The 24,702-nt window shown below is 42.1% G+C and overlaps 1 protein-coding gene across 5 annotated transcripts in view; it reads left to right on the top strand.

Annotated features, from left to right (window-relative positions):
- Positions 1–9,796: 9,796 nt before the first annotated feature.
- TCP11L2 (t-complex 11 like 2) overlaps positions 9,797–24,702 on the top strand; it is a 36,817-nt gene continuing 21,911 nt past the window's right edge. The window contains exons 1-3 of one of the 5 annotated variants that reach the window (XM_087868785.1): positions 9,797–9,879; positions 19,250–19,441; positions 21,831–21,966. In XM_087868785.1, coding sequence (XP_087724911.1) covers positions 19,285–19,441; positions 21,831–21,966 — 293 coding nt within the window. In that variant the 5' untranslated portion in view covers positions 9,797–9,879; positions 19,250–19,284. Of the gene's footprint in view, positions 9,880–9,964; positions 10,182–10,202; positions 11,508–19,249; positions 19,442–21,830; positions 21,967–24,702 lie in introns of those variants that run through there. The other 4 variants (XM_045779587.2, XM_045779586.2, XM_045779588.2 and 1 more) reach the window with 4 other exon arrangements.

Raw genomic sequence — 24,702 nt, 5'->3', positions numbered from 1 at the left:
GGGCTGTAAGGGTTATAACGCAGATGACGTCTAAGCTGAATCTTAAATTGTATGTAGAAATTTGGGAAGTAAATTTGTGGTCTCAGTGGCACTGCAAGAAGAGGGTGGTGTGTAGAAGCATGGCCGCAAATTCAGGGATTGATTGGGGTTTAGTGTTCCTAAAGCATAAGAGGGGTTTGTGGTAGTTTTAAAATATGTCTACAAATTCTTTGAAGCCCCCCCCACAAAGGGTGGGTCTATGCATGTCATATATTATATACTATGTGTGCTATATGTTATATGTTATTATATTTAATGTAAAAATGAAGGCATATAATGCAGCTATATTATATGTATTCTATATATTTTATTATATATTATATAATAAACTAATATATATTTATTTTATATACTATCTATAATAAATGAAGGTATATAATTACACTATATATAATATTCTATTTTAATGATAAATGATTAATAATATATGATAAATGATATATTTACAATTGACATAAATAACACATATATGTCATTTATAAATATATCATTTATTTTATATATTACATATAATAAATAAGATATATTTCAGATAACATATATATATAAGTGAAGGTAAAGCCAACTGTCCCAAATCTAAATAACAGCTTACATCTCATTCTCATAAAGTCCAAGTGAGTATTTCTGACCAGAAGGCAGCCAGGGACACAGGTTCCTTCCCTCTTGTGATTCTTTCTTCCAAGGCTACCATGTTGCCTGCACACAGTCCATGGATGGGGAGAGTGGTGTTTAAGGGCCAATCTGGAAAGTGGCACTCATCACTCCCGTCTATTCTGTTGGCCAGAACTCAGTCACATGTCAATATCTAACCACAAGGGAGACAGTGCACCAGAGGGAAAAGAAAACAAAATTGATATGCATGGCTCATCAGTCTCTGACACGTATTTTTTTTTTTTCAGTAGGCTCCACGTCCGGCATAGAGCCCAACGCAGGGTTTGATCCCACAACACTGAGATCAAGACCTGAGCTGAGATCAAGAGTTGGGTGCTTAACTGACTGAGTCACCCACGTGCCCCTTGACACATATTCATATTACCTACATTTCATTTTTGTGGGATTTCTGAGGAGTTCGGCATTATTTTTTCCATTTTATAGATAAGATACTTCGGACTCTAAAAGACTATGCAGCCTGCCTAAAATCATATAACTGATGGGTGATAAGACTACAGTTCAGATCTAGACTCATTTTAATAACCCCACCCTCTTTTATGCTAATTACTTTTATGCCAATTTCTCCCACCCTTGCTCCTATCTCCTAAAGGAAATATTTAGATTGTTACGTGTCTTTATAAATAGTTATAATCGTTTGAAACACTGCTTGATCAAACACGGGTTTTCACAAAGTTCTGGGTAGTCCTAACCCATCCTTAATCTTTCTTGGTTTGCCTAGGATTTGTTTCAGCTTATCCTAGCTCCAGAAAACCCATCTAGATTTTCCTCAAGAACCTCTACATTCAGCTCTCATGTATCTTCTGTTCTTCTTTAACAGGACAATCAGATCTTTTTCCAATTTAAGCAGACATAATGGAATACACTTCCTTCTTCAATTTCACAATTAGCATTCTGATCGCTCTGATTAACTTGAATATTTCCTGGTTTTCAGGCAAAGCAGAAAGAAGAAAACAACAGTTACATTTAAAGTTTATCAGAGTTAATTTTCCTCCTAATCACTGATCTCTCATCAACTAGCTTTCTGCCCTCCCAACCAATATTTAGCAGTTTTGCCTCTAAGGTCATGTTATTGATCGGTCTGCATGCCCTGAGTGCATGCTATGTGACAGGCACTGTGTAAAAGAATATAGTCTTTTTTTTTTTTTAAGAGCAGTTTTATTTTATTTTTTAAAACTTTTTAAAAAAAGATTTTATTTATTTATTTGTCAGAGAGTGAGCGAGAGAGAGCACAAGCAGGGGAAGGGTCAAGCAGAGGGAGAAGCAGGCTCCCGGCAGAGCAAGGAACTCGATGCAGGACTCGATTCAAGGATCCTGGGATCATGACACGAGCTGAAGGCAGACACTAACCAACTGAGCCACCCAGGCGTCCCAAGAATATAGGCTGATGTACAGATAGATTATTGTCTGACAGAGGGTTTGGGGCAAACATCAGCCTCACTTACTGCGGGCTTCAGTGCACAGAAGTACCTCCTGTTCTCTTGGCATCTGCAGAAAGTTGTGCTTGGATGAGGGCACAGCCGAACGGGCTTCAGAGCTTTGCTGCAGAACACGAGCGCCCACCCCTGGTTTTTATGGCGCATGCATGGCAATGAGCATGCGCAGAAGAAACATGGTGGGCTCGGCCATGGCCGCCAAGAGTCTGCGAGTCGGAGGTGGCTGTTGAGAGGAACACCAAAAAAACACTAGCCGTCCAGTTAGACCTCAGGCGCTCGTGAATTGGGGCACGACCTCTCCTGCTGGTGGAAAAGAATTCCTCAAATCTCAGTCAGTCCAGTCAGGCAACGTGGGATGAGCATCCTAGTTCCGCACCTGGACATTGACCGCTCGTCTCCGTCGTCGTGAAGATGGATTGGATACGGTCCTTAAACACAGGGAACGCCGGGTCTAAAATGAGGGACTTTCATGGAATCAAATCGTTACGGGGCATGTGTGACAGATACATGCTTTAAAAGCTTGCCTGAAGTCTGTTTTTCTATCCAGTGGTGCTTAGCGGAATCCTGGGGTGCAAATATTGCTCAAGGCCCTTGTTTTCTTCATGGAGGCAGCATGAATGCGCAAAGGGCCTGTGAATCATACAAATGAATAGAGTAGGCCACACATAAGAGACCCAGGGTCGGTGGCATGCAAATTCTGGCAAAGTTGATCTGTGGGCTGAAACCCACTCATGGCAATGCCCTCTACACCAAGCTTATTTTTTCAGTCTGGGCCCCTGAGGAAATCCCTCAGCACTGTCTGCCTAGATCTAGAAAATGCAGTGAACTTCTCAGCTCATATAGCAGGAATGATGAACCTCCCAGTTTGCAGGTGGCACCAAAGTGAGCCATTTCCTGCCATTTTTGAAAACTGCAAAAACACCACCGAATAGTTTAAACCCAACCAGATTTTTGGCTAAGCCGTGCCAAGTTCTTCCACATCAGTTAGGCTAACTTCTATCATAGTTTTCTACAACAAATTTAACCCAAATACTGTATCTATGAACTTGCATCTAATCGATTGAGTTAAATTTTTATCCCGGTCTCTCCTTTGATGCCACTGTCTCTGGGAAGCACTACCTGGTCCTCGGGTCTGCATTACACGCTCCTCCACGGCAGCTTGGATTGACCTCTGTTTGTGAAGGAATCATTGTCAAAAAGTGAAAAACATGCGTCTATGAAATCGCACAAACCCAGGTTTTAAAAAATATTCATTTTATTAATTAAAGGGGGTAGCCAGTAAAACGATAAAGCCAATTTCAGGAGCATTGGAGCAACAGAGGTTTATATAGCACATCATGAAGGCATTTAAAAAAAAATCTTAGAATAAGATGACTGGGTTAGTTACAAAATTGGCTAATGTCTTACAGGGTGATAAACGGTAAACCTTTGGGGTTATCTTTTCTATGGAACAGAATTCATTTCATTCATATTGGTAATAGACAAGAATCAACTGTGTGGTTATCAGTTTTCAATAAATGAACATCTACTTTTCCTAAATTGTAAAATATCGGAACCGATAGTAAATAGGAAGTCCGATGAAGGTACCGTTAACCCTGGAATGGGTCTGCCGCTACAAGGCACTACACAGCACTACACTGAAAAGACATCCAGTAATCCCTTTCGCCTACTTCTAAGTTTTTGGACAACGTTTGGATGAATACCCAAGTTTTGGGGAAATTGTTCTTCATATAATAGAGTGTACATTATTATTATTAGCTCATAATAATAATAAAACAATTGCTAAGCTTTACGGAGCACCAGCTTCGTCAGGCACATACATTTTGCCATGTGTGTAATACTAAGAAGCTGTCACTTCTCACCCATTTTATAGATGAAACTGAAGCTTAGCCAAATGAACTTTCCTCAAATCACTCAACTAGTGAACAAGCATTAGAACCCTGATCTGCCTGTTGGATTTTATATCTCTCCTCTTAGCCACTCATAGCATTTGTTATCTAGTAGTAAAACAGCCCATTTATTTGCCTCTCTTCTCACTGGACTGTGAGTTCCACAAGGGCAAAGATTATGGTTTCTTGTTCATTGATATTTTCCTTGTATCTGTTGATATCCAGCACATAATAAGCACTCAATAAGTATTTCTTAACATTAAATTGAACACAGGGCTCCTGGGTGGCTCAGCTAAGCGTCCGACTCTTGATTTCGGCTCAGGTCATGATCTCAGGGTTGTGAGATGGAGCCCTGAGTCAGGCTCTGTGCTCAGCACTGAGTCTGTTTAAGGCTCTCTCTCCCTCTCCCTCTGCCCCTCCCCCACTGCGTGCACACTCTCTCTCTCAAATAAATTTTGAAAAATTAAATTGAACATATAAAAGAGAATCAGATTTCAATTCTAATATATTTTTATTAGCTCTCTCACCCTTCTCTTATAACCACCGTAGCCTTCCTTTAAATAAACAATTCAGTTTGAACATTAATATTCATGTGTACACAATTATGTTGTACTCAGCTTTTTAGGATTTGCTGATTAGGTACATGCAGGTGAACTTGTAACATAAACGATGTCACAGCCCGGAATGCCTCTCAGGGAACTGGGCGGAAATGCCTTATAATTGGTCTTTATTCCAGATTTTCTTGGAGCAGAATTTACTTTTTTTTGGTTTCTCTGACTGCTTCATATATGTATACATGAAAGAAACATAAACAGCTTCATATTTTAGGAGGCTGGCAGCAATCCATTCTCCTTGCTTTCTGGAAGACTCGAGCACCCTTCTGTGGTAATGGAATGGAATGTGCTTACACTTTGAGCACTTCGTTGATATAGCGCTGATATGCTTGTTGACAGGTTGTTATGGAAATTAGATAATTATGCCACCAATGGGTAAGACGTTGCATATGACACCGCGTGCTTGTGTGTGTGTGTGTGCACGTGCACATGTGTTTATAGTCATGAAATGAGTTCTGGTTTCTATTCTTGACCTGCCAATTCAGTGAGTCATTGAGTATCACTTTGGTCAGTCATAAACCCTCAGTGCCCTGATATCATACCTTCCACTAGAACACACAGGAACTCAGGTAAAAGCTACTGTACAGACATCTGAATGCTCAGGGCTCTCAATTTTTCATCCTCAAAAGGTAGCATAATTATTTAAGGCTCATATCACTTTGGGAAAGAATGCCTGTCCAGTTTATCATCAGAAGAAGAAAACCCGTAGAGGTCACATGTTGGGGCACCACATGTATTTTAAATGAAAGTAAACTCCATGCACCTGGATTGCCTAAGAAATGGACTCGAAGGGAACAACCTAAAAAGTGATCATTTTTACTTCTATGGCAGAAATAATTTTGGAATACCATAGCGAGGGATCTTTTGCAAATCTATTCCTTTCTATAGTTTATATGAAATGTTCCATTTGTTACCATGACTTTTAAAAATATGAATAAAAAGAAGATGAGAAAGCTATTTATTGTGTGGTGTTAATAGCCCACCACCACTAGGTATATTTAAGAGAGCATACAATGGTAAGAGTTGTACCATTCATTATACAGCAGTGTGAATAACATAGTAATATATGAATGAATATATTCTCACTGTAAAAGAAATAAGCCATTGGTATGTATAGAGAGTAAATCAGGAACATCTCCCAATCTGCCTCCGAAACAGTTTGGAGGGCTACTTTTTAGTCCATTTTATGCATTTTATAAATACAGAATACACATACGCGCTCTCTCATGCAAGTTCTCCCTTAAGCAGAAATGGTATCACCCCACAGTCATTGGTCTAGAACTCGTGTTTTTGTGTGAAACAGTTTATCTGAGGAGTCACATTTCTTAAAACTTTCCTTTATGTCTTCTGAGTTTTGCCTCTTATTTTAGAAATTCTTCCTGTATCCCACTGGGTATACCAATGGATTTTTAAAGTGAGGGCATAAATGTCCATCTATGGTTGGACGGACAGGGCAGGCATTTAGAAAATGACCATCTGCTGGTCCAGAGGTGGGGTAAAGACAGTGACTGTGTTGGCCGGGGCTCTGTGCCAACACCTCTTTGGTTTCTCATAGGTGCTCCTTATTGCTTCACCTCTCCTTGGTCCCTCCCACTTCCTGCCCAGCCTCGTCTTCCCTCCAGGTCATCACTGTCTTTGCTTTCCAGGGGACAACAGTGCTTTCCAGGTAAGTAGAGGGGGCCCATGGAGGGTGAAGGGGGATGGGTAGGTTCTAAAAACATTTTTCCTTTTAGTACGTGAGGAGAGTGGGTCTGGGTCTGTATCCAGATGTGAGGGTACAGGCAACTGAAATGAGAAGTAACCTCCAATTTTATGCTAGTTCCGTTCAGAGAAGTCAGGAGGAAAACTGTTTCTTGTGCTTTGGAAATTTGATCAAGCATTAGCATTTTGGTAAACGGTCAAAACCGGTCAACCATCTAAATCTCCTTCAAGACCAAAAGAAAAGGAATGACAAAAGCTGATGAAAAGGTGTGGTCAAATTTTGAACATTTAGTTATCAATTACCTAGTTTATATTAGCCAAATTTTTTTCTACCTTCTACTTTCTATTGCCTTTCCCTCCAACTTTTACTGCTTTTTAGTCCTTCATAGCACCTTAAGATGGATGGGGGAGAGAAAAAGAGATGTATTCCATGTAATCAATTTTCCACTACAGTAGAGTCATATTTTATGTGAGGGTTTAGTTTCCAAAGGGAGAACATAAGGCCAAAATCACATGCAGTCAAAATTATCTTTGAAAAGTCCTTTGATGGGCCATAAGACCTGGGATATAACCAGCTTTGTTTTGGTTTTGTTTGTTTTTGCCTATGGCATTGAAACAGGTATGTTTCTTCAACCGAGCGCTAGATAAAATTATTGATTTGAACAGGTGAAGGGAAAATAAGTACCTTTAAGCTCTAGACTGATGTTCTGTGTGGTGTGATCAGGACCAGCCACGTAATTTGCAAGGTCTAGTGCAAAATGAAAATGTGGACTCTTCATTGAAAAATTATGAAGAATTTCAAGGGCAGAAGCAGACATCAAACTGAGTATAGGGCTCTTCCAAGAGTAGGGCCTTGTGCACCTGCTCAGTTTGCATACCCACGAAGCCAGAACGTAATGGGTAAGAAGCTCGGAATGTAATAAGAAGCTTGGAAACTGAGATCAGCTCAGGAAGAGAAGCCTTACAACTCCCCTAGAGAGAACAGGGGGCAAAATCACTGCCCGTATTTAAATTATTCTGTTGTGCTCCCTGCACCCTGTCCCATCTGAGGACATATAGTTGAATTTACACTGTGCTTAATCAGCACAAGATGCAACTCCACCAAATAAGTTAAATGGTTGAGAGGTTGCAAATCCATATTCAAATTATATTTGGGGATCTTCTGGGTTTTTTTCCAAGGACTTATTATAATTTAAAACTCCGATTTATGATGTGTAAAAAGAAAATAAGTATTTCTATTTCTTCACCTCGCAATAATTGTGATCGGCCCTTCATCCTGTATGTGCCAAAGCAATAGAACAAATTTAGACTATTGTGTAATTTATAGGTGGTAAACAAACTGCATTACTATGAACTTTCTAAGTGGTTCAAAAGTAAAGTTAGAAAAAATTAGGTGTGAAAATAAAAAGCTTATTTACTAAAGAGATTGCCTTTTAGACATTTTTCCCAGAAGGTCATGAACATAATCTGAGCAAGGAAGATTTTATTCTATGACTGCCTGAGCTCTCTGAGCAAGAATGTGATACAAGGCTTGTTTTTTAAGGGAATTGCCTAATATTTTATAGTACTATATTTTTTCAAAGTGACTTTTTATATACAAACCAGACTGAGGGCGGTTGGTCAGGTAATTGACCAAAAGGTTTCCAGATAGCAAGTTATTTAATGTCAAAGTAACAGTAGATTGTGTTTCCAGGATATTTTCTCTCCCCAGCGTGGGCCTCTGATATTACCCCACTTCCTCCACCTTAAGGTTCTCACCCCAGCACATGCTGAAACTTGACTCATCTGCTGTGACAAAAAAAAAAAAAAAAAAAAAAGCTTCCTTGTGGTTTGAGAGTTACATATTTGAGCTTTGAAATAAGTGCCATACCTAGGGTCAGGCCGCTGGTCACCCAGGTAGACTGGACAACTTTCCTGACTCATGCTCACCTGTTCCAAGTTATGTAATAACACAAAAACAATACTTAACAAGTGCCTATAAAGCTAACAAAAAGAAGCAAAGCCTCAATGTGTCATTGTCACAGTGTCCAAAAGTTGGGGGGATATTTTTGGTTAATCCTTCTATTGTGGAGTTTTTAGGGTGGTGATGGCAGTTGTTGAGTGATGGTTGTTATTTGGCAAGAATCAAAATTGGAGGCTTCTGTTACCCTGACTGCCGATTGCAACAAACAATAGAAACAAGGGCATGCTCACAGGAAAGAACCTATGGGTTGCAACAGCATTTTAGCCTTAATTTCCTGGTTTGTATCAAGTTGTATATTTTAGAAGAGAGGAGAGAGTGGCATAAGGAGATACAAATACAAATTTATAGAGATCAGCAGCCAAGTTTGTTCAGAGAGATTTGCCTAACAGTTTCAATAACACGGATCAGTGTTTACTGTGTACAGCTGTAAGCACTTCAGATGCTTTATCTCATTCCATCCTCACTATAACCCAATGAGATAGCTATCGTTGGTTTTCCATTGACCAAGATCTCACGGGTAGTTAATGTCAGAGCCAGGGTTGAACCCAAAACAAGTCCATGTTGTAACACTGAATTATTCCATCTGGAATAAGTGGCTTTCTATCCTCTTTTAAAATGTTGCCTGTCTGGTTTTTTTCTAGAACCAATTTTGCCTCCACAATTCAGACATGATTTCAGCACGAAATAGAAATACTTCAGGCTATACAAAATTCACTTACATTCCTGCATAAACTTTCTTCCAAATAATGCCAATTTACAGAAGATACAGTGGTTTTTATGTGTGCGGTTGGGGGAATGGCGTTTCTGTACGTCCTTGAAGCAAACCCACAAGAGCTGGAGGCTGCTTATTTACATTAACCAATGTCGAAACTTCTCCGGTAGAGAGGTGCTGCCCAGAACTCTAGAGGAAGTGAGATGTTTTATCTTTTGCGTGCACACGAAGTTTACAGTTTAGGTCTTCAGAGAGCCTGAGAGGGTGTGACTCCCAGGAGCTAATCTTTCAGTCCAGCCATATGCAAATCTGGGCCGGTGTTTATGTGGAGGTGCAGACACAGAGGTGACAAGGTTGGTTGCTGACGCGCGTGGGAACGCACCTGTCCTGTTGTTTGTTGGGCTGTGTCTGTGCGGACGGCGTGATGGTGGGCACCCAATCTGGATCGCCCCGCCTAGATGAGGGGTGTTCGAGTAGTAAAAGTTCCACCCGCTTGTACTATCATCCACGCTCGCGCTCCGCGGAAGCCCAAGCCAGCAGCGCTCTACAATCACAGCCAAGAGGGGACCCACGCGCAGCCTCGCCACGCCCCCAAAGCCCCCGCTCCACCCCGCCCCAGGCCCCCGCCCCCGACTCGGTCCCGCCCCCAGCGCCCGACAGCCCCGCCTCCAACGCTGGGCGCTCCCAGCGGCGCGGCTGCCCCAGTTCCGTAAACACTTTTCTCCCCGCCCCTACCAGTCCCCGGACCGCACCACTCGAAGCCTGTGGGGGAGGCCTTTTCCTCTCGCATGCAGAACACCGTCAATACAAGCTCTCCTCGGCCTCCTTCTCCGAACCTGAGGAAATCTATTCTGTAGTAGGTCAAATCTGTCAGAGCTTTGCGATCGGAGCCTGAAGTGACCTGGATTTCCGCCTCTCCCGCGGACCGTCTTCCCCCGCTCGCCTGTTACACTGCTCCTCCGTGGCTGGCTCCTCAGAGTCCCTCCCGGCCCTTTAAATACCGCGTGGGGCGCGGGGGGGAGACCGGGAGGTTGGGGGTTGTTGGACTGGTGAGTTTTCGAGGTGTTTGCGCGGTGCTCGGTGAGGGGACACCCAGAGACCCCTGACCCAGGCTCCCTCAGTCGCCTTTCTTCTCCGCCTGTCTCTGCGCCGGACCCGGTGCGTATCCATCCGGGAGAGGGGGTCGCCGGCTCTGAGGTGACGGGCCCGGGTCAGTGGACCGGGACACCTCGCCCTAGGGCAGCCCGAGGGCCTCCCCCGACTCGCCTCGGAACTCTGTCCTGGGACTCCGGTCCCAGGGGTGTTAAAGCCCGGCTTCTTGCTCCCCCATCCCCTTGTTTGACCTCGAACCGCCGTCCCGCGTGGGAGCGGGGCGCGGGCACCGAGTGGCCGCGGCGGGTGTCAGCGTGGCCGTGGGCTTCTGGCCCCGGCGGCGGCGGCGGGGTCGCGGCCGCTTGGCCGCTGTTTACAGTCTGCTGGATCCGTGCCAGCGACCGCGCTGCGAACGGCTTCCCACTATCCGGGCCCCGGGAGGGGGCCCCCTCTCGCCTGCGACCCCTGCCCAGCGTGGGTGGGAGAGCCGAGCCGCGGTGGGGGCCGGGTGCGGCCCGAAGCGTGTGTTTGGGGTTTGTTGCCGGGGTTTCCCTGGCGCTCTGCTCGGCCTCTGCCGTCCCCTCCCCCAAGGGTTTGTTTTGACAGGAAACGTGCTGCTGGAGGGGAGGGGCGGCGAGAGGGGTAGGTGTGCAGACTCCTGGTGCCTCCCCTCTAGCCGACTGTCCCGGGGAAGAGGGGGGAGATGCCGGTCAGGCCCGGGGCTCGAGCCTCTGGTCTCTCGGGAATGACTTGTGCTTCCCCAAACCGCTTCTCTGGATGGCACTACTGGGGGTAACAGCGCTGATTTGAGGTGGCACGTGGACGAACAGCGTTCTGCGTTTTCGTTAGTTTTGGGGAAAAACTCCCATTACACAAGCGATTTCACAATGATGTAAAGTTTCCTTCTAAAATAAATGTATTTAAATGCAAAAATCTAGTCAAGATAGAACTGATTGATAAATTAGGGTATAGATGAGGTTGGAGATGTGGAAACAGGAGTGAACGATGGTACCCAAACCACTGAAGTTTGGGAAATAATTGTCTTAGGTGGTTGTCCTGTTCCTTTAACCTTGAGAAACCAGACAAGTTGTCCTTGTCCCCAGTGGGCCCCTCCGGCCCCAAGATCCCTGTGGTCCCATGGCCTCCAGCCCAGCCAGAGACCCTGCTCTTTGCCACCTGCCTATCAGAATGAGGTTATGGCCGTGGTTCCCACTCTAGGTGGCTCCCTGCCTGCCTTGTCCTCTTGCCTCCAGGGATTTCATACATCACTCTGGCAGCCAGTGGAGGTTGCCTCACTTGACGTGGCCCAGGGCTGAAGATACTCAGTCATGTGTGGAAGCAGCTTCAGTGCCATTCTGTGAGGGGTTGAGTCCCCCCGAGGAGGAAGCACAGGTATTAAACAGGCCAGCCAGGGGTGGGAGGAGACGTGTTTCCAAGTGTGAAAAGTGCCTAGAAATCCTTCTCCCTGATGCTGTAATGTTATGTGTTGCATGAACATCTGCTTTCTTAGACAATGACTGGCTTGTTGGCTTTTATCTAGCTCTTTGTTGGCTCTAATTTGATGAAGACCAGTATTCTCTAGCTGAATGGATCAGGAACCTATCTCTCTGCTCTGTGGTTTATGCCTTGCTGCATATGAATAACTTTTTTTGCACTGCTGTTTGGGACTGGTTCTAAAGCAGCATTTTGCAGAAGACGGAGGTTTTCCACACCATCTACAATTTTTCTTTTCTTCAGAGCCCAGGCTCGTTCCTCTGACTCCTTGTCCTTTACTACACATATGTGAATGCTTGTCTTTGCATGTGACCTTGATCTGTTCTTCAAGGATGACACCCACTAGATAGCTCTTGAAATTTCTCATTTCCGTGACCCAACCTTAAGTGGTTGGGCTCCATTCCTCGTCCAGAGCACTGCTGGATTTTCTGAATAATTCCCCTCAAAATGTTTTTGATATTAGTTGTAAGCAGTTAAGACTTTTGGTAATATGTGGGTTTTAACTAGGGATTTTGCAGTGATTAAAGAATGGCTCCCTGATAGAGGATTTTCATTTACTCTAGTGGGGTGGTTGAGAATTATTTGGACAATAGACTCTTTCAGTGATGCCCTTCACGGTATAGCACTTTGAACAGCCACCCCGGGGTAAGGTCAGCTTGTTACCACATATGCAAGTATCCACGTGGTGTTGGGTAGATCGATTTGGCAGACTGAGAGTGGAAAGAATGAGCAGCACACCAAATTTTCTCCTGCCATCGAGTGGTAGAAAGCATGGGCTATAAGAGTCCATGGCCTGGATTTCAGTTGTACTTCTGCCACTGCTGCGATCCCCAGGGCAAGTAATTTACCCTCTCTGGGCCTCAGGTTCTTATCTATAAAATGGGGATAATAGCAATACCTCAGATAACAAGGTTACAATAAAAATTCAAGGAGATAAAACACTTAAAGCACTTATGGGAGCTTGGATATAATAAGCACACAGTAACTATTAGCTCTAATTGTTATTATTTACTATCAATGAGCATTGAGAAAGTGGAAAGACACAATGTAAACTTTCTTTAAGCTCTGGAACTCTGAGTCTTTGCTAGTTTGAATTATAGGTTCCTGGGAAATGTGTTGAGGTGGGCACTGGGAATTGGAAAGGGGAGACATAGCCCTTCCTGCAAGCAGCTTAAAATTTATTGGGGAGGCAGATATGTAAACAGCAACTATAGTACTTAAAGTGACTGCATAATGAGAATATGAGCAATGTGAGTGAGGCAGGAGAGAAGGAAACCTCAAATTGTAATATGAATAGGAGTGTGGCTTAATTTGTTCGTCAGCGAGACTCCTCGGGCTCCCCCTCTATCCCAGGAAGTGTTCTGAGCTCTAGATGGCTAATTTAGGTGGAGTGATGATATCAGAGAATGTCACTTTGAAGTTGTAATGTTTAATTTCAAACCTGAATGATAACAAGGACTGCAGCCCATGGAGATCAGGGACAAGAACATGCTAGGGGAGAGATAACAGGTGCAAGTGCTCCAGAGTAGGAAGTTTGGTATATATGAGGTACCTGAAGAAAGCCACTGTGTCTGTAGCAGGACGGGTTAGAGAGAGAGAATGATATGGGATGGTGCAGGCAGAGGCCCAAATGACAGAGGAATATAAACCATTGCCAGGAAACTTCTTAAGAAAAGGGAAACCACCTGGAGATGAACTCTTAAAAGGGATGATTTATAGTGCCTCTTCTGAAGGGCTCTGGCCTCTTTTCTGTTTTATTCTCTAGACACTGTTCAAGAAGGACATTGGGACAAGCCAGACTGTCTAGAAGAGCTTTTGTAAAAGAGCAGTATCTAAGCTATCCCAGCAGTGGGAACAATCAAAATCTAAAAATTGCAGGAGCCCGGACTGTTCTGAATTAGACTTGAACTTTTGGTTTAGTACTTCTCTTTTAATCTTTTGCTTGGAAATAATTTCAAACTTACAGAAAAAGTTGTAAGAACATTACAAAGAACTCCTTTTTGTCTACCTTTTACTCATATTCACCTGTTAACATTTTGCTCCATATGCTTTATTGTTTTCTCTTTTACTCATTAAATTAGTCGGAAAGTTGCATACATCATGGCCCTTTATTCCTAAATATGTAGTCAGAGTACATTTATCAACTTGAGTAAATTTAACACTGTAATACAGACAGTAAATTCAAGTTTGTATCAATGCTGTCAATTGATCCAGTAATAGTGTTTTTCCCCCTCTGATACAGGATTCAGTCAGGGATCATCTGTTGCACTCAGTTGTCAAGTCTCTTTTCATTTGGAACATGTCCTCAGCATTTCTTTGTTTTTGTGACATTGACATGTTTGGGAATCATAATTTCTTTTAGTAAGAATAAAATAATAGTTGACAATCTGTCAAGCACTTACTTAAGTACTTGACATAGACTATTTCAGTTAATCTTCACAACAATTCTGTGAGGTAGATACTATTATTAAACCCTTTTACAATGGCTAAGTTCCCTCTGTCCAGTCAGTAAATATCAAGAGTCAGGATCAAGAATCCAGTCCACCTGATTCCAGAGCCAGTGTTCTTACTGTTTCATGGACATGTACATTGTCACTGGTGGATCTTTGTAATCCTGAACCTGTGCTGGACCATTTGCAGATGAGTTTGCTATGGAAAGGAAATAGAAAAAGTTGGTAGTGTGGACACAGGCTAAGAAATCAACTAGCAAATTAAAAACCCATCTCCCTTCTATCTGTTGTGGGACACAGAACTATCCCCTATGGATCCCTTTACCCATTTCCTCCTCTCTAAAATGTCAGTGGTGGTCATATTGCCATTCATTCAACAATAAATGTTTAAGGGTCAGCTGCATCTCAGTCATTGGTCTTGGAAGGGATTATATAATACTGAACTTATTAAATGAGAAAGAATGTAATGAAAAATGTGATTATGTGCAACTGTAGTGTTGGAAGCTTTGCTTGTAGTTATCCACTGTTTTCACCTTTGACTTTACCTTTGGCCAGCAGTAAATCCTCCAGGTAGGATGAGATGTGGTGTTTCTGAAAAGTCGTATGGTTTGCTTGTGATTGGCAGTGGTGTAAGTTAAGTAGGTCTAAGTTTGTCAGTAGGAGAAGCATTACCTTTCTTAAAGAAATAGACTGGATTTATTATCACTATTCTAAGAGAGAATCCAAAATAGTTTTTAAAGCCATCTAATTACCCTCAATGGCTTTTGAGTCAAGTAGCTTTGTCCCCAGATGACTTATATGGAAATCTGAGACCAAGAAAAGTAAGAACAGATGTGAAGAAACTTGCAGAAGACCATTTGCACTGGGATGGGCTATTTGCTTTCAGCTTTAGTGTCTTAGACAAGTATAGAAGTTCTGTTGTAGGTTAACTAGCAGTCTTGTTTATCTGTAGGGGAATATGCTTTTATCATCTTGGAATAAAACAGTTCTCCCCTCTAGAGTTTTTAATGCCTGAAATGATAATAACAAGAAAAAGATTCAAATAATACTAATCATAGCAACAATCTATATCCTGTTTTCTCTGTCAGACACTGTTCCAAGCACTCTACATATATTAACTAAATGAAGTCCCACACCAACCCAATGCATTGGGTATTATTAGTATGCCTAGAGGAGGAAAGAGGCAATTTCCTTATAGAATAATAATGGGCATCTGGGCTTCAAAGGAAAGATTCTTCTTGGATGCATTAAAGCCCAGTTGTGCTATGGAGCCTTTTACCATCCAAACAAGAGTGTCTAAATATTTTGAAGCTTTCACATTTTCTGTTGCATTCCCTGTGCCAGAAACTCTACTTCCAGTGAATTGTTGGAAGGAAGCGTAGTTGCACATTATTAAGTATGTCTGCCATGAGCACATTTAATTTCAGAACTTCTAGCAAAGCCTCATGGAACTCTGGGTTTATAGAATTTTAGCAATTCCTAGCTGAAAGGGACCTTACAGCTGGCCCAGCTGCTCAGAAAAATGAGGTGAGGAGAGCCGATGTGATGTGCATAAAGTCACACAGCAAATTAATGACAGATTCAGGCCTCAGACTCTAGCCTTCTAACTCATAACCTACATCTTTTTATTTTTAAATCTTTGTACTTTGCTGCCTTGTTAAACACAATTAAGGAACCTACAAAGTGTGCTGTTCATCTGGAGTAGAAAAATGAAATGGACAGTTATATTAACCTAGATCATAAATTCCAATGGATAAAAGCTTTTATTCACCTTTACTTGCAAAAAACAGCCAAAGTGAAGAAAAATTAAGAGCAAAGCATACAGAGCACAGTTGTTATGGTGGAATGACTGAAAAAAATAATAATAAAATGAAAACAAAGTCTAAGATATTCAAATAGGAGTGTGACCAGGACCAGGGAATATTGAGTCTTAAACCTAATAAAGTAGGTTTAGGTGGTAGGTTCTCTGCTCCAGAGCTTTAACTTTGGCAGTACCAGCCCTGTAAGTGTGTAGTGCTATCAGTTTGCGAATGTTCTGGTTGAAGCTGTACCAAATGGGATTCAATGATTCCGATTCAGCTGACACTAAATGAATACTTGTCACGTACTTGACACTGGCAATGGACAAGACACAGTCACTGCCTTATTAAGGAGAGTCAGAAGTAGCCATGGGAAGAAAATAACTACAAGGGACTCAGCTCGATGGTGGAGATATAGGACATGTGCTGCAGATGTAGAAAGAAGAGTGTCATTCACTCTGGCCAGGGACTAAAGGCTTCCTGAGGAAGGTAGCATTTTCAAGAAATGCCATCAGTGAGGCATGAAATGTTGGCAAAGAGAGAGAGAGAAATCTAGAGGGAAGGGCAAGTATTCCATTTAGGAATGGGGTTTGGTGGAAGTGAGAGTTAGAGCAGACCCTTTTCTTCTGTCCTCTAGTCCCTTCGCCCTAGCAGGTGGTACTTAAAGCTCAAGTCGAACCTAGTTTGCATGTGGTGAGGGAGGTTATTTCCCCACTGGGGTTGCAAGGATTCAGGGCTATTTTTCTAGCCTGTGTTGGTGGTGGTTGGCCTTGGGAGTCTAGGACAAGGCAGACCTCTCTACATGGTAGCTTCCTGGCAGCTTCACTAGATTTCCTTGCACAGGGAGCCTCTGAGTTAGTTGTTTTCTCTTTGTGAAAGCGGTGGGCCCAGGAAGGGTGCACTTGTACAATTGGCAGGACTGAAGAAGGTTGTTTAGGTGAGGCCAGGGGCAAATGCCCTTAGGCATTGACCTTTAATTAAAGTCCCTCTGAGGGGCGCCTGGGTGGCACAGTGGTTAAGCATCTGCCTTCGGCTCAGGGCGTGATCCCGGCGTTGTGGGATCGAGCCCCACATCAGGCTCCTCCACTATGAGCCTGCTTCTTCCTCTCCCACTCCCCCTGCTTGTGTTCCCTCTCTCGCGGGCTGTCTCTATCTCTGTCGAATAAATAAATAAAATCTTTAAAAAAAATAAATAAAAATAAAAAAATAAAGTCCCTCTGAGGTTCATCCTAGTCTCTGTTACCACCCAACAGATAAAAAATGGCACCATTTCTCTCAGCAAAGTGTAGATTTCCCATAGGCCCACCCTACCCCTCCTTTCTTGTGCTTCCCCGGCAACGCCTTGTTTCCCCTTTTCTGGTGTTCTAGCCTCCAGCACACACAGTTGTAGGTGACTAGACTCGAAAGCCATGAGAGTAGGGCCCTGTCTCTTTTGTTCACTGTTACCTTTCCCGGTGCTGCTGCATAGTGGGCAGTCAATAAATACAAAAGGAATCATCGAAGAAACTGCGCAGGATTTCCAGACTTATTATGCGTAGCTGTGTTTTCAAGTTTTTGTAGCTTTAAAAGCTCTGTATACCTCATTGCATGGGCGGGTTCAGGTTTAAAGAGACTCAGTGAACCCTTACTATCATTATTGTCTATTCAGGACTTGTGCTGCCTTCCTCCTTGGGCCCAGGTGCCCCTTAGTGTCAGCTAACACCATACATATCAGGGCCAGCTCCCTCCTGGGCCTTGGCTGAGGCTCCAAGGCTCAGGCTAGGGGATCCAATGTGCCCAGGATCTCCATTCAAGGGGGTGACTGGGCCCAAGTGCCCTGCTCTTGCCTGGCAATCTGATGTCCCAGGTACAGCACTGGACATAGATAGAGTCAAGGGATTGGTCTTATGGCATGGTAAGTCTCTTCATCCCTCAGAGCCTGTCTTCCTCACCCGTGAATCAGGATCTTTGGTGCCTGTTTGTTCATCGGGTGGTAGTGGGTACGAGGTCAGCTGTCAAGTACAAACCCAGTGTCAGGCTTTACTCTTTATATCATGGCAGTTCACAGGAAAATGGAGAAGAATCTGAAGACTTGCCAGCCAGATTTTAGTTTGTCTTCTCCTTTCCCCAAGAGGCTCACAAGGAACTGAAGAAGCTGATTTCAAAAATAGTTTATTTAAAACAAAGCCATAGGAACAGTAATAATAGCTAACATTTGAGTGCTAAGCACTTTAATAAGATTAATCCTATTTAATCTTCAAGCAACTCTAGAAGTTTAGTCTTTCAGCCCAGTTTTACTCATGAGGTAGGTGGGTTAGTGACTTTCCCAAGGTCACATGGCAAAAGACAGCATGAGCTTTTAACCTAGGCAGTCTGGCCTCAAGGCCCCACCCTCCTACTCTTACCTTCCATGTTTTAGAAACCCAGAAAGAGAGAGACTGTGTGTCTTCTGCACATTTTAAAAATTATTATTATTTTTTATTATGTTAGTCACCATACAGTAAATCATTAGTTTTTGATGTAGGGCTCCATGATTCATTGGTTGCATAAAACACCCAGTGCTCCATGCAATACGTGCCCTCCTTAATACCCATCACCAGGCTAACCCGTCCCTCCACCCCCTTCCCCTCCGAGACCCTCGTTTGTTTCCCGTAGTCCATAGTCTTTCATGGTTCGTCTCCCCCTCTGCTTCCCCCCCTTCATTTTTCCCTTCCTTCTCCTAATGTCCTCCATGCTATTCCTTATGCTCCACATATAAGTGAAACCATATGATAATTGTCTTTCTCTGCTTGACATATTTCACAGAGCATAATCCCCTCCCAGTTCCATCCATGTCGATGCAAATGGTGGGTATTCATCCCTTCTGATGGCTGAGTAATATTCCATTGTATATGTGGACTACATTTTCTTTATCCATTCATCTGTTGAAGGGCATCTCGGCTCCTTCCACAGTTTGGCTATTGTGGACATTGCTGCTATGAACATTGGGGTGCATGTGGCCCTTCTTTTCGCTGCATCTGAATCTCTGGGGTCAATACCCAGTAGTGCAATTCCTGGGTCATAGGGTAGCTCTATTTTTAACTTTTTGAGGAACCTCCATACTGTTTTCCAAAGTGGCTGTACAAACTTTTCTGCACCTTTTTAAAGGACCTGTTATTGCCAAGAGCTGTTCCACATTCACACTATGTATGTCCTGGGTAAGTTCACACTTAGGACTATGGAGTCTCTTTTCCAGAAGGCAATCATGAAGGCCTGGTAATAGCCTGGCTGCTATGGGAAAGATGAGGTTATCTTCTGGGGCCTTTCCAGCACTGTGACACATGTGGGCAAAGCTGTCTACACTGGAAGAAGCATCTGTGATGCCGGTGGAAGTACCACAGAACGTTGACGCAGGATCTGTTTGTCTATGCAGGCACTATCTCTTTGCCCACACTTGAGTGACACAAAATGCCCTTCAATGGTGAGAAGCAGTGTGTGGGCGAGGACCAGCCAAGCGATTCAGACTCTTCCCGGTTTTCCGAAAGCATGGCTTCACTTAGTGACTATGAGTGCTCCAGGCAGAGCTTTACAAGCGACTCTTCCAGCAAATCCAGCTCTCCTGCTTGTAAGCTGACAGGGGAGCAGAGATTTGGGGGGGGGGAGGAGGTGTTGGTTCTAGATATGTGTGTTAGATTTTAAAACTCATGAATGAATGAGAGCAAAGTAGAGACTCCCCCTCCTTTGTAGATGTACCGTAATACCACTGCAAAGGCAGGAGTAAGCAGCCACTAAAGTTTACAACCTGCCCATTTTTATTTTCATTACTGTCTCTGATCTGCTTTGGTTTGACTATAAATCAGGTCCCTAAACCCCGCCTGTCTTTTCTCTCGAGTAGTGGAAATCCACTCCCTCTTGAGATCACTTCTTGGGCCACATTCAAGGATTAATTCAAATTGGTCTTTTCTGACAATTGCCGATTTACATGGAAGGAAGCCTGCCCCAATTCAAGGGTCAGGCAGGAAGTGAAATAATCTAAAGGGTTTCCTGCTGATTTCAAAACCTGTTGTGCAAATCACCCCACAAAAGTGCCCATGAAGACTACACTAAGGGTGTGAGAAAGAGTTAAAAAAGTGGCCATAGTGAGGGAGATGTCTTTTCCCTTTTTTGTGTGTGGAAGCTTGAGGTGTGTAAAGCAAGTTTGTTTGTCTTTTTTTTTTTTTTTAGCTTTTTAATTGACATTTTGTATAGGAACTATAACACCTTAAACAGACAAAGCAAATGCAGAAAGAAGCAGCTAATGTCTGATATAATCAAATGCCCACTTCAGAAACATTTGTTCATTGTGTATATTTTAAATTTATACGATCTCATTTTTAAAAATTTGGAAGATACATAAGCATAGAGAAAAGAAAATTTTGCCCATAGTATCACCCAAAGATGACAGCTGGTGGCACTTTGTCATATTCATTTTCACATCGACATATGTGTGTATATATGTGTAGACTCTTTTCACTCAGAATTATAACTAAAACATGGCCGCCTGGGTGGCTCAGTCGATTAAGCGGCCAACTCTTGATTTCAGCTCAGGTCATGATCTCAGGATCCCGGGATCCAGCCCCAAGTTGGGCTCCATGCTCAGCAGGGAGTCTGCTTCTGGATTCTCTCTCTCCCTCTGCCCCTCCCCCTTCCCAAATAAATAAATAAATCTTAAAAAAAGAATTATAACTAAAATATTTACCCATGTTATAACATACTTTTAATACATTAAAACTAATTCATCAAATGAATATACCATAAATTTATTTAACCATTGACTTATCATTGGACATTGAGTTAATTTCCTCTTTTTTTTTTTTTGCTGTTACAAATAGTGCTTTATGACCGTTTTGGTGCATTAAGCCTTTCCAGGAATTCCTTTGGATATAATTGGATTATTGGACCCAAGGGTACAGACATTTTTTAAAAGAATCTTAATGGGACAGAAAATTGAGAAAAGAATTTACTAGCAGCCACCTAGTTTTCTGTGCTTTTTTTCACGCTTTATATTATATATGAGGCTGATGCCTCTAACAAGGGGAGCAGGCATCCTAAAGAGGGGTTTTACTGATTCCATGTATCACCATTTTCTCTTCTTCCTCCCCTTCCTCCTCCACATGGTCTTCCTCTTCCTCTTCCTTCTCCTCTGCTTCTTTGAAAAATTATTTTAGGTAGCAGGATATTGCCAGTCAGTACCGTTGTTTGAGGTAATGATTTTTAATTAATTGAAGCTAAGAGTCAATAATAATTTTTAAAAGACATGGTTTATTAGAATAATTTTTCAGAATAATCTTTAGAAGTAAGTAGAATAATTCTTTATATACTGGTTCCTACTGAGTAGATTATCCAGCTTACCAGATTAATTTTATTTTAATTATCTACATTTATGAACTTCTTAGTTTGTTCTTCTGTACTTAAATTATCTTATTTAATCACCTAAAGACAGCCCTGAGGAGGTTAAGTTATGCCTTAGTGAAGTCAAATAATATCTACCAATTGACAAAAATTGGAATCAAACCTAAACGTTATGCTGTACTACCTATACTTTTAGAAGTTATAGTTGTAAAAAACCAATTATTTCATCTTGAGTCTGCTTAAATTAACGAGTTACAAATTACAGAATTAGTCTTATCAAGTTCCTGTATAGTATGTGTAATAAATGCAGATATCAATAGGTACTAAAATATGAGGTGATTTAATAAAAGAAGAGTAACTTATAATAGCTTATATTAGTAAGATAGTCTCTAAAACATTTGAGAATTTATTATCAATACCATGACTGGAACTATCAAAGGAGTTCTTGAATTTTTGAAGTCTTAAGTAGTAAGCAGGGACATCTACCTAATTTAGTATGTATTCTTACTTGTAAAACCCTGAATATATATGTTAGAATAACTCAAACTCAGTCTGCATCAGGAGGCTTCATTGGATGACAGCTTTTCCTCCATGACATGAACTGCGTTTTGTTTTTATTTCAGCAACAAGCCCTCCCAGGGTCGTAACATTTGACGAAGTGATGGCTGCAGCAAGGAACTTATCAAACATGACACTTGCTCATGAAATTGCTGTAAATGAGAACTTTCAATTGAAACAAGATGCCCTCCCTGAGAACAGGTAACCCGGAGGCGTTTGTTATGTGTAACTGAGCTGCAAAGTCTCACACATACACACACGTTCACACTGATTCCTAGAAGTCTTGTATAATAGCTGCTGCGAGTAAACATTGGTTAGTTCTCTAACAAGGTCTTATACTTGTTTTTAAAACTATTCCTCAAGGGTACATGTTACGCATAATCTTTAGAACTCAGTTTATATGTCACTTCCTGAGGGAAGCTTTTCCTGACATTCCTGAGCATACTAGATTACATTAAATCCCCTTCCTAAAGACTCCTGTTGCCCGCCTACCTCCTTTTTGTTAAGAAGGCTTATAATTTTATGTTCAGTGTCTGTCTTTCCCATGTGACCAAAACACCATTAATGGAGGAACTATGTCTATATTGTTTGCTGCTCTATCCCCATTGCCTAGCAGAACGCCTGACATTTAGAACATGCTCAAGAAATGTTTGCAGATCGACTTCTTAAAAACTGATATTCAGGTTGTGAAAATAAATAAATGTAGTGGAGCTGCCAAAGTGCTGAGAATAGGTAACTCCGAAGCAGCTGGAGATAGGAATCACGACTGCACAGGCACCTGGTTTACCTCACACCCCTCCCAAACCCCCAGCCCAGGGACCTCTAGTTAGAGCCATGCCCTTATATCCTACCTCAGCCTCTGTGACTTTGATGGCTCATAAATCCCCTGGGACAAAAAGGAGAAAAGGCTTGGAGCAATAACTACAGATAAATCATCTTAACAGGCAAAGTTAACTCATGAATAATGGCATTGAATCTTCAACCTCACACTGTCATTTATAAATCCAGAGGCATTTCCTCTATCAATTAAGACAGCATATAATATTTGATTCTATTTAGAGCTTTTATGTTTATTTGTTTTAAAGCAGGAAAGTAGCAAGCGTAATAATTTTCCTTCTTTGAAATGTGAATCATAGGCCTCCTGCTCCTGGGGTTATTATTCATAATAATCATTAATATTTTTGGGGGTATTAGTTACTCCTTTCCCTCCTGGGGTTATTATTCATAATAATCATCAATATTTTTTAAGATTACTGGCCAAAATAGGTATATCTGTTTGGTTTTCTATGGTAACTGCATTTCACCATAATCCTTTATACCAGCTCTATAGTTACACTCCTAGCCCAGACCACCATCATCTCTGACCTTGACCCTTTAAGTCCTAGCTAGTTGCCCTGTCTCCATCCTTAGCCCCCCATAATCCATCCTCCATAGCCACATGGTAGCCAGAATGATCTTTCTAAAGGGTTAATCAGAGTAGGTCATTTCTTTGCTTACAGTCCTTCAATGGTTTTTCTATTACACTTAGAATCAGAACTCAAACCCTTTAGTATGGCAGCAAGGCCCTGCTTCCCTGACCAAGTCTCTTACTCCTTTCCCTCCTGCTTGCTATGCTTCAGCCACACTGGCTTCCTTGCTGACCTCAGAGTACACGAGCCCGATCCTATTCAAGGACTTTGTCCTTCTTCTTTCTGCTTTTTCAGTGTTGTTCTGGTAGATTTTAACTGGCTGCTTTCTGGTTCCTCCTTCAAGTCTCAGCTCAAAGGTCATTGTGTTAGAGAAGCTTTCTTCAGCCACCAGTGAAGTTAATACCCTCTCCATTACTATCTACCACATTGTCTCATTCTGTCTTCCTCATCATTCTGAAATTGCCTTATTTATTTTTAATGTGTTTTGTTTTTGTCTTTCCATCCCTGCTAACAAATTTTTGAGAGCAGACACTTTTTACTATAGTAACCACAGCACCTAAAACAGGGCCTGGCGCATATTGGATGCCTTATAAACATTTTTGACTGACTGATGAAAATGAATGTTAAAATTAGTATGTTTTATGAAGCACAGCAAAAGACACTTTGGAAGTATTTATACTTTAAATTCAAAATTTGCAAATACAGACATTAGTGAAGGCACTTTAGGATCAGACAAGTTCTGGGTTTGAATCCTGGCTCTGCTGAGAACATTTCTGAGCCTCATATTCCCCAAGGATATGATGGGGACTAAAATACTCACTTCAAATGCATGCTCATGGGCATCTGAGTGCCTTGAACATAAGTATTTTGATACCATGGGAAATAGGAATGCCTCCTTCCTTCATTTTCTGCCATAGCTGGAAAATGTGAGCAAGGAAAGCAAAATGCAAACTTAGGACAATTATCTTTCTCTAAAAATGAAATGGCATATTATGATTGGTTGATTTTTTTAGATGACTTTCCACAAATGGCCAAGTTGTTACTTTTAAATATATCACTGACTCTTGTATTTAACCAAATATTGTTTTGGGGGGGAAAAACTTGGCAAAATATGTCCAATTTCTGATACCCAGTAGGAATGCTTGTAAATGATTTTATTGATCTCATTCTTCCCCACCATCCTCCAGAAAATTAAAAGGCTAAAAAGTATCTTTCAGCTTTTAGGAAAACTTACATTTAAACTCTGATGTCCCTGCAGGAGCTCTAAAGTTGTTGTAGCTCCTTCTTGGTTGCTCCATTCAGGCCAACTACGTGAGGCTTGTAAAGTTCAGAGTGAAAGTCCATGCCAGCAATGTTTGCCTTTCTTGTTCTGTAGTTGCTCGGGAGGGTCAGCATTAGAAAGAGCATTTACATTGAATGAATCTAGTCAGGCAACCAGAGTAAGTTTTAGCATTTAAAGTTGCTGAGTAGAATATAGCATTTGCAGTTATAGAAACAATTTTAACTTACACTCCTCAGAAAGCTAATT

This window comes from Ursus americanus, chromosome 17 (assembly GCF_024610735.1).
Source record: "Ursus americanus isolate L20-20 chromosome 17, mUrsAme1.1.p, whole genome shotgun sequence".
Taxonomy (NCBI): Eukaryota; Metazoa; Chordata; class Mammalia; order Carnivora; family Ursidae; genus Ursus; species Ursus americanus.
Note: the sequence above shows the minus strand (reverse complement) of the source record. Positions and strands in the feature narration are given on the sequence as shown.